Raw genomic sequence first — 10897 nt, forward strand, 5'->3', positions numbered from 1 at the left:
TCTGTGAGAACAATGGTTTTTATTTAAAAAAAAAACTTTTCTGTAACATAAGAAAGGATCATTGTGACTGCGCCTCCCCTCTCCCTAGATGGCATTGAGAGGTGGGCAGGGTCACAACCTGGAAAAGTCTTTTCTGTGCTGCTCCAGCCACTGATCCAGTGTCCTGGCCTTGGGGTTGAGCCTCAGGGTCAGTTCGATGTTCCGGTCGGGTTTCAAGGCATAGAAACGGAACATGTTGGCCAGGTCCTGGGCGCCAGGGAAGCCAAGCTTCTCGTAGTCCTCAGGGGTTGTCTGGAAGTAGAGGGGGCGGGGGGAGGGGAGGTCTGTGAGGATCCATCAACATCTCAGCATCCCGCTGAGGTGGTGGGGGCTGGGGGAAACCCCAGTCCCTACCAAGGTCCTTGCTAAGTCCACCTGAAACCATTCTAAAAGTTTAAAAACCAGCCCTAGCTGGTTTGGCTCAGTGGATAGAGTGTCAGCCTTCGGACTGAAGGGTCCCGGGTTCAATTCTAGTCAAGGGTACATGCTGGGCTGCGGGCTTGATCCCCAGTGGGGGGCATGCAGGAGGCAGCCAATCACTGATTCTCTCTCATCACCGATGTTTCTCTCTCCCTCTCCCTTCCTCTCTGAGATCAATAAAATTTTTGAATAAAAATAATAAAAATAAAAGTTTAAAAACCATGGTTCTGGGTCAATTTAAGATCTTGAGATGAAACCTCAGTTCCTTCCAAATCAGAACTGTTCACATCACTTTCTTGCTCAGAAACCAAAGCTGTTCCCCTTTCCAGACTGAATTGGATCAGAACCCCTCAGATCCTCCACAACCTGCCTCAAGCTTTTCTCTGTTGACACAGTGACACACGGCCACTTAGGGCCTTTTTTCTGTGCACATTGTTGTGCTGAGCTCCAGGTCTATTCCATTCAATCCTCATAACAACTCAAGCAGAGGACACTGTTCACACACCCACTTCATGGATAAGGAAACAAGCAGAGAGGGGTCAGGGACCATGCCTCAGGTTATACACTGTCAGGTGTTAAGGGCAGGGACTGGGATCCCAGTCTGCAGGGGTCTATCTGGCCCCAAACTCCCATCATTACTCTATTTGGGTCTGGGGGCTCTGCAGTAGCTTTTGTCTTTTAACACCTAAGAGTGTTAATGAGATTTTGTTTAATGAGAAGGTCTTACTTTCATAATGGGAATGACAACAAGAAACCCGGGGTCTGGACCAGAGGGCTGCAGGTCGGTGGGGAAAGGAGGGTACTGTGGGCCTCCCGCCCGCCCAGCCAGGCCAGGTGTGTGTGTGTGTGGGGGGGATCTCTCTGGCCTCCTCCCTCTTCTCTTCCTTCAAAGCACAGCCCAAAGGAGCCCAGCAGCCCTGCATTCTCACTCCTGGCCTCGGCCCCTGCTGTCCCCTCTTCTGGAAACCTTCCTCCCCACGTGGTCAACCACTTATGCCAGAAATTTCACTCAGCAGCCATACTTGGCTCCCAAGAACAACACAGCATGGATGTTCACAGTTGTGATGAATTCAGATTTACCTAGTCCTATATCCCCCTTCCTACTACCCACAAAGCCCTCCTGGGGGGTTGAAATGACCAGCAGGGGCCGAGGGGCTCACCTTGGCATCGTGCACGGTCTTCCCAGTGTGCTTGGAGAGCAGGGCAGCATACTCCTCCACTGTGTGCCTGCAGGTACTGAGCCCAAGGTTCTGGCCGATGTATTGTTCTGGCATCTTCAGCAGACTGAGTACCACAGGGCCCAGGTCGGTGACGGACATGCCATCCATGGGTATGTCACCCATGGGCAAGCCTGGGGGAGAAGGGGAGGAGAGACATGCTGGCACATGACATGTCCTGGAGGGGAGAGTGGGGTAGAGACTAGTACCAACCGGACATCTGCACAGATCAGCACGTGGCATGACTTAGACACTTCCTGGTATCTATGTCAGCAGAAGCAGCAGTGGAACTGAATTGGAAAATGGGATTCAAGCCTGGCCAGCATGGCTCAGTGGTTGAGTGTCGACCTATGAACCAGGAGGTCCCAGTTCGATTCCTGGTTGGGGCACATGCCTGGGTTGCAGGCTTGGTCCCCAGTGTGGTGCATGCCAAGAGGTGGCCGATCAATGATTCTCTCTCATCACTGATGTTTCTATCTCTCTCTCTCCCGCCCTTCATCTCTGAAATCAATAAAGATATATTTAAAAACAAAACAAAACAAAAAACCTCTGAGCCTGGGTTACTCCATTCTTAGAGTGGGGAGAACCCTGGACCGGCCAACCTCTCTCAGGGCTGAGATGGGAGGACAAGGGGCAGGAAAGGAAGGGGCTTCAAAAGGTCCCCTGAGAACAGAGTGGTACTCCTGGGCCCACCGCTCCCAAAACATTGGCCTGAGTGTACTTGGCCACATCCTGAATTCCTCATGTCGAACCCGTGGGTGGGTTCGCCAAACACCAACTCTACCGACAGGAATGCTTGACAAGCTGAGGCCAGGACCTGGCCCAGAGAATGACCAGCTGCCAAATTGTGATTTTGTAGATGGAGAGGGACAGCAGTGTTTAGACGTGAGCACTTGGACCATGCCATTTTCCGCACCTATGAAAAGGGGCCATAGCAACTGCCCATTCAGATCACCCAGGGATCCTGTGGGGATGAAGGTCTAAATCAGGACACAAGGGGTGTCTCTGACTAGCTCTGCAAACTATAAAGGGTGGTGCCCATGTGCCAACACATGGACCAGACTGCTTGCTCACTGGTGGGCAGGTCTTGAGAAAGGGTGAGCCAGTGTTTACACACAAAGGGGTGGGGGTGGCCCGCTGAGAGGGCTCACCCCTCCCACTCGGGCCTCCTGAGCGTCTTGCTCTAATCCACTGGCTAACAGACAAGACACAAGTTGTATAAGATTCCCTCCAAGCCAGGGTCCAGTATGGGCATTGAGAAGAGAGCGCTTTCCGCTTTGTGAAACGTACAACTGGGTCTCGTCTTCCGAATCCTCTCATTTTTGAAGGAGAAATAACAATAACTGCACTTGTCTCTGTAAAGCTTCCCACCAGACAAAGACCGTAACACCACGTCTCTGTAGGTTTTCTCATTGCCCCCGTGAAAGTGAGTGTTATGCCCATTTCACAGAGCAGGAAGCAGAGGCCCAGCCAGGCTTCTTGCCTTGCTTACAGTCACAGACCTAACGAGAGAGCCAGGACTCAGGCCCGGAACCACCTGAAGACAAGCTCATGGTTTCCTGAGACAGCCACAGTGCCACACAGAGCAGGTGCTCAAGGAGGAAGGGCACTCACTCAGCAAGTAGCTCTTCCCATCCGGGGCTTTCTGGGGTAGGAAGTAGGAGAGGAGGTTCTCGAAATAGCAGGGCAGCCGCACGCTGATCATGGGAACACCGATGTCCCGGAAATATTCCTCCACCTCTCCTTTGCCGTCAAAGTGGCCTGCTGCCAGTCTCCCCGCCGTCAGCTTCTTGATGTTCTCCAGGCCGCTGTAGACCACATAGTGAAGGCCCAGGCGCTTGGCCAAATTGGCCAGCAGCTTTCCCTGGATGGCAGGAAAGGAGACACCGCAAAGCCAGGAGGGAGGATGTGTGTCCCCAATCACATCCCGGCTCTCCAACACAAGCTGCCACTGTGCCTGATGCTAAGAGCCAGACACCACTTACTCTTCAGATAAGGCCCCTCTTCCAGAATGATGCTCACACATGCTATCCTACCCTTCAACACGGGATTGTAAGCCTATACCGCCCACAGAACCTTGCATCACTTCTCTAGATCATCTGGATTATTCACTTTCTGATGTGCTTGGCTGCAGCCCATCTATGTGCAACCTGCTGCCAAGTCCTCTTCCTTGGAGAGCCCAGGTTTCCACGAGGGAGGTGCTGCAGTTAGTGGTGAAGCACACAGGCCACTTGGGTTCCGGTCCTGGTCTGCACTGCACCACGCGATGCTGGACAAGCGATCTAACCGTTCTGGACTCGTCAGTTAAACGGGGACCACAATACTACCTGCTGCATAAGGTTGTGTAGGGAGGGGATTGGCTGGTGGCCTCCAAAAAGGTATGTCCACGTCCTAACCCCTAGAACCTGTGAAGGTAACCTCATTCGGAAAAGGTCTCTACAAGTATAATTAAGGAACTTGGGATGAGATTACCCTGGATTACCCCTTAACCCAAGACAAGGGTCCTTATAAGAGATAGAGAAGACACGGAGAAGCCCATGTGAAGACAGAGGCAGAATGAAGTGATGTGGCCACAAGGAGAACTGGCAGCCCCCAGGAGCTGGAAGGGGCAAGGCACAAAATCCCCTTTAGAGTCTTTGGAGGGAGCAGGAGCCTGGCCCTGTCAAAAACCTTGATTTGGGACTTCTGGACTCCAGAACTGAGAAAGAATAAATTCCCACTGTTTTAAGCCACCTGGCTTGTGGTCTTGTTACGGCAGCTGTGGGGCACTAATACAGTTATCAGGATGTGACGAGAGCTGCTTCAACCAGAGACGCTGTCTTTGTCTTCTCTATGGAATGAACTTCCATGTAAGATACAACCAAAGAAAGGGTCAGGGCTAAAAACAAGTTTGGAGGCCAGTGATCCAGTCCAATCCCCCTTTACTTTACCGAGGAAGAAAACAAAGCCCAGAGCTGGAAAGTGACATGTCCAAAGACATAGCTGTGGATGAGGCAGGACTGAAAACTGGTGTGTAACTCCCAGCCTAGGGCCTTTCCTCTGGCACCAAGTATGCCTTCCACAAAGACCGGAGTGTCCTCTATGTGTCAGGCTCTCTGCTAGTGTCTTGATCTTCAATGAGACAAAAAGATGGCCATCTCTCATGGTTCCTCTCATATCCCTGCCACCACCATCTAGGTTCAATAACCACCTAACTAGGGAGAATCTGGGTGGAAAACAGAATAAAGGGAAACAAAACATGTGAAAAGGGACATGGGGACTTTCTGGGTTGATGGAAATATATCTTTATCAAAAGGCAATTATATGGGTTTATTTACTTTCAAATTTTATCAGACTAACCAAGAGAATTCTAACCAATTGTCATTTTTAATTCCAGACCCGTGTTTAATCATTATCTCTTCATTTTAAGACTTTTAATAAAAATGTCATTTTTAACCCCTTCCCCGGCAGAAACGTGTATACTCGTTTTCACAAAATGTTCTTTTTCAGTCGTCGACGAGTATACTAAGAAAATATGGTAAAAAAAATATGGTTTATAGGAAGACGAGTTACAAACTGTTTTCATAACCAGCATCAAAAATACTATATAGAACCAAAATAAAAAAATTAGTCTGAAAAAAACGTTTTTAACAAAAAAATTGTTGGGGAAGGGGTTAAAGAAACAAATTTTCTTTATCAAACTGTACAATTAAAATGTGTACATTATATTATAAGAAATTATGGGTCAATAGAGTTAGATTTTTAGAAAGTATAAAAAGTCATTGGATGACAAAGGAAGTAAGTGGTTGCCTGAGGCTGTGGGGAGGGGCTGTCGGGAGTGACTATTAACAGGTACAGGGTTTCTTTTTGGGGTGATGAAAATGTTCTGGAATTAGGTAGGGGTGATGGCTCCACAACTTTGTGAATATGTTAAAAAACAATGAATTGCACACTTTAAGAAGGGTGACTTGTATGGTCCATGAATATAAAAGTAAGTCACTGGATGAGAAAGCAGCCTCCTCTTACCTGCCTCAAAATCTAGGAGGGCTGCATGGAAGTGAGGGTAAAGGACCGCAGTGTCAGTGGTCCTAGTCAGAGTGAGTCTCACAGGCAAGTTAAAACTGCCTCCAAGGAACCAACAGGGACCTGGGAGCTCCTTTTAAGACGCACTGCAACTCGCCTCAGCCTCCCCACACCCTCCGGCCTGCCCTCACCTGCTTGACCTCCTGCTCCTGGCTGCAGTTCTCCCAGTAGTTGGTCACGATGAAGGTGGCGTGAGCCCCGGTCAGAGCCAGTTTCATGCTGGCCTCATCATCCTGGTCTCCCTGCACTATCTCTGCACCTTGTAGCCTCAGTTCCTTTGCTGCCTTCTGCCCAGGGTCCCGGGTTACAGCTCGAACCCTGAATGTCCCATCTTCCAAGAGCGTCCGGGCCACTGAGCCCCCCTGGGCACCTGCGAAGAGTCAAAAAGACCTAAAGGGTCGAATGTGCCTGGGAGTCCTGCTCAGGTTAATACCCCAAAGGGAATGCTCCACCACAGCGGGACGCCCAAGACACTGGTCACCCCTCACTCTCATTGAACTGCCTTACACCGATTTTAAATCACAGCTTTCATGAGACAGAATTCATTTACCATCATTAGAAGTGTATCGTGTAGCCCTGGCCAGGTAATTCAGCTGGTTAGAGCGTTGTCTCAATACACCAAAGTCCCATCCCTAGTCAAGGCACATCCAAAAATCAACCAATGAATGCATAAATAAGTGGAACAACAAATCGATGTTTCTCTCTCTTTCTTTCTCTAAAAATCAATCAACAAAAAGTAAGTGCATAAAGTAGTGGCTTTTAGTGTATTCAGAGTTGTACAACCATCATCACAGTCCATTTTAGAACATGTTCACCTCCCCAAAAGAAGATCATACCCATTAGCAGTCACTCCCCATTCTCTCCTCCCTCCAGTCCCTGGCAACCGCTCATCTGTTTTGTCTCTACAGATGTGCATGGACTCCTTCAACATGTGGCTTTTTGTTTCTGGCTTCTTTCACTCAACCTGTTTTCAAGGTTCATCCATGTTTTAGCAGGCATCACACCTATACCTTTTATAAAAAATTTTAAAATGCATTATGAAATATTTACAGATACAAAAAGGGACAGTAACACTCAGGTACCCACCACTTAGCTTAAGAAATAAAATATTACCTATACCTTTTCGGGGAAAAAAAAGATTGAGAAAATTACAAAAATTAAAATAATCAAACGGAAGGAAATAAAAATCATCCATAAATACAGGGTGAAGCAGCCCTAGCTGGTTTTGCTCAGTATATAGAGCATCAACCCACAGACTGAAGAGTTTCGGGTTCCATTCCAGTCAAGGGCATGTACCCCAGCTGCAGGGGCACGTGCAGAAAGCAACCAATCGATGTGTCTCTCTCACATCAATGTTTCTCTCTCTCCCTCTCCCATCCACTCTCTAAAAACCAATGAAAAAATATCCTCTGATGAGGATTAAGATAAATAAATAAATAAATAAATGGTGGAGCAAAAGTATGTTTAGTGTTGTGAGTACGTGAAACAGGTTATTCTTTATTATTTAACTTGTGCCCCGGTGGATGGATTCATGCACATTGAAAGGAAATTAATTAGAAGGTGGCCGGTGGGGTAGGACTGGGCGAGATGGGCCAGACACACCCTGGAGCAGCCCTGGGCAAACTACGGCCAGGTCAGCCCGTTGGAAATGAATAAAACTAAAAAAAAATAAAAAGACCGTACCCTTTTATGTAATGATGTTTACTTTGAATTTATATTAGTTCACACAAACACTCCATCCATGCTTTTGTTCCGGCCCTCCTGTCCAGTTTAAGAACCCATTGTGGCTCTTGAGTCAAAAAGTTTGCCCACCCCTGCCCTGGAGCCAACCTCCTGCGGTCCCTCCCCAGCCAGCCACACCTAGGAGGGGCGCCGCAGCTCCAAGGGCGTCTGCAGAGTGAGCTGGGGTCACTCGGGCAGGAGGGGTTCCTCATCCTGGCCTGTGGGGATAGGACCCAAACTGGCTCTCCAACATCCCCCGAGGGGTCCTGAATTGCAAGAGGATGGTTCTCAGGTGATGCACCCCAGAATCAGGCTCCCTCCTCTCTGGTTCCAGGGTACGTCACCTGAGAACCACCACTGCCAAGTCACTGCAGCTCGGCAGCTCCTGCATTGAGCGTCTGCTCGCTGGTGGTCAGTGCGCATCATACCTACCAGTCACGGTCGGTCGCTTAGCCTTTTACATATATAATTATCTTATTATTTTCCATAAAAACAGGTTTACTGTGCCATTGTGACATCCTTTTGAGTTAATAAAACTACTGTAATAATCATAACCTGCATGTCTTTTTTCCAAACAAACCACTGTAAACCTACTTTTGCCCATCCCTGTAAGTACAAGAACAGTGGCTGCTGCACTACTCCAAGGATGGAAAGTTATAGACAAACTGTCCTTTGTAGGATTCTGGTTACCTAAGTGATAAATCCATACACAGTCACTAAAAAGAATGTGGCAGACCTATATGTATGGCTCAGATTGGTGCCCATGTGTCCTGGAGTGGAAAAGGCAAATTGCAGAATTGCAATCACCCTCATACAGGTCCAGATGGGAATGTAAAATGGTAGTCACTTTGTAAAACAGCCTGCCAGGTCCTCAAAATGCTCAACACAGAGTTACCATATGATACAGCAATTCTACTCAGAGGTATATACCCAAGAACATTGAAAATATACATCCACACAAAAACTTGTACATGAATGTTAAAGCAGCATTACGAACAATAACCAAATGAAATCTATACACCAAAAGATTTGTGGCTGCCAGGAGCCGAGGAAAATTGGGGGAAATGGGGAATGATTGCTAGTAGGTGTTCACATAAGAAACATCCAAACCTGTAGATGATTTTTTTAAGTTTATTTAAGCCAAACTGATGACATCACCAGGAAGCAAAATTTCAACAGATTGCGAAAATGCTCTGGAGAATGAACATTTTGCAGCTTTAAAACAAAACAAAAAAAGTCACTGATTTTAGGGAGAGAGAAAGAGAGAGATAGAAACTTGTTGTTGCACTTATTTATGCATTCAATGGTTGATGCATGTATGTGCCCTCACGGGGAATCAAACCCACATTTGGACAATGCTCTAACCAGCTGAACTACGCTGCCAGGGCCTAGAGCTTATTTTATACATTAAAATCTAAGAAGTCCTGGCCAGGGGGCTCAGTTGGTTAGAGTGTTGTCTCATACACCCAAAGCTTGTGAGTTCAATTACTGGTTAGGGCTCATATGGGAGGCAACCAATATTTCTCTCTCCCGTTGACATTTCTCTCTAACAGCCCTAGCTGGTTTGGCTCAGTGGATAGACTGTTGGTCTGTGGACTGAAGCGCCCTGGATTAAATTCTGGTCAAGGGCACATGCCAGGGTTGAGGGCTCAATCCCCAAAAGGTGGTGTGCAGAAAGCAGTCAATCAATGATTCTCTCTCATCACTGATGTTTCTCTCTCTCTCTCTCTCCCTTCTTCTTTGAAATCAATAAAAATATATTCTAGAAAAAAAGGATAATGTTATATTGGAATTCAGTGAGTCAAACAGAAGCTGCCACAGTTAGAGGGCCGAATTTGGAGTCTTTATTGCAAACGCTGGAGGCCGTGAGAGGACTAAGGTCTCTCCAAAACCTCATGGCCCCCAATGAACTTAGGGGTTAGCTTATAAAGGCAAAAAAACCCACAAAAACACGTGCTGGGATGGGGTCAGTGTGCTTGGCAGATATCGTGTAGAAAGCTTGCAGCCTTGAGCACAGCATAGCTCAGATAACCAGAAGACACCTGGCATGGGAGGAACCAAGGACGGACCAGATAATTAAGAGGAGGCCATGACTAGACTATAGGCTGATAAAAATGTACATTAGGTTACTGACACAGATTCAGATTGCTAGCCCCTCCCCCAAAATGTCTTATTTTCCCCATTATTCGAGCAAGCGTGCTTACAGAAGCTAGAAATAGCAGAGTTACTTCTATCAGGGAGGCTCTCTGGTTTAGTTACTTCCTGGAGTTAACAGAACAAAAGACCATCTGTGTTTAGCAGAAAATTTTAAACGGCAGTTCTTACAAAATGGAGATTACAGGAACAAGATGGAGTGCCTACGGTTCAGATGGAGGGCGAGGGACAGAATGGAGTCAGTCCTTTTAAGGCCCATTGTTCAATAACTCTAACATTTCAAAAGTATGTTGCCTTAGAGCCCTAGTACACTGTTGGTGGGAATGCAAGCTGGTGCAACCATCATGGGAAACAGTATAGAGTTTCCTCAAAAAATTAAACATGGAACTGCCATTTGGCCCAGTGATCCCACTTCTAGGAATATATCCTAAGAACCCCAGAGCATCAATCAGAAAGAATATATGCACCCCTATGTCCATAGCAGCACAATTTACAATAGCTAAGATCTGGAAACAGCCCAAGTACCCATCAGTAGGTGAGTGGATAAAAAAGCTGTGGTACATTTATACCATGGGATACTCTGCAGCAGTAAAAAAGAAGGACCTCTTACCCTTTGAGACAGCACGGAGGGACCTGGAGAGTATTATGCTTAAGTGAAATAAGTCAGTCAGAGAAAGACAAGTATCACATGATCGCACTCCTATGTGGAATGTAAGTAACAAAATAAACTGATGAACTGAGTGGAACCAGAGACATGGAAGCCTGGGACAGAGTGCGGAATCTCAGAGAGAAGGAGGGAGAGGGTGGATGGGTGGGTGGGAGGTAATCAACCAAAGACCTTGTATGCATATATGCACGGCTCATGGACACAGACAATAGGGTCCTAAAGGCCTAGGATGGGGGGAGGGGTCAGGGAGGGGTGGAGGGGACGGACCAATGGTGTGTGTGGGGAAACAAATGTAATACTTTCAACAATAAAGAATTATTTTTTTTTAAAAAAGTATGTTACCTTAGATGCAAAAAGATAATAGATTCACTTAAGGTAGGTTGGTCAAGGAAGCTATAGTCCTAGGACTCAACTACCTGCCATAATCTGCTTTTAGTTAGGACTTTTTAATTTCATTCTATCCTTTGTGGTTACTTTAGGTCTCTGAGTTGGTCAGGTTAGCATGTGGCCCCTTTTTAATCCACCTTACTATCTCTAACATGAATATCTTCCTTTTTCAGTGTTCCATTTCTTTTTATAAAATATTTAAATTATCAAAAATATATATTTAAATTCT

The 10897-nt window shown here is 46.8% G+C and overlaps 1 protein-coding gene across 1 annotated transcript in view; it reads right to left on the reverse strand.

The window, feature by feature from the left end:
• NMRAL1 (NmrA-like family domain containing 1) overlaps window positions 1–10897 on the reverse strand; it is a 12362-nt gene continuing 1465 nt past the window's right edge. Inside the window, exons 2-5 of the mRNA XM_006757895.2 lie at window positions 5870–6108; window positions 3291–3540; window positions 1620–1810; window positions 1–291 (exon numbers count right to left, since the gene is read on the reverse strand). Of these exons, the coding sequence (XP_006757958.1) occupies window positions 112–291; window positions 1620–1810; window positions 3291–3540; window positions 5870–6108 (860 nt within the window). The 3' untranslated portion in view covers window positions 1–111. The remainder of the gene's footprint in view (window positions 292–1619; window positions 1811–3290; window positions 3541–5869; window positions 6109–10897) is intronic.

The sequence above is a fragment of the Myotis davidii genome, unplaced genomic scaffold (genome assembly GCF_000327345.1).
Source record: "Myotis davidii unplaced genomic scaffold, ASM32734v1 scaffold555, whole genome shotgun sequence".
Taxonomy (NCBI): domain Eukaryota; kingdom Metazoa; phylum Chordata; class Mammalia; order Chiroptera; family Vespertilionidae; genus Myotis; species Myotis davidii.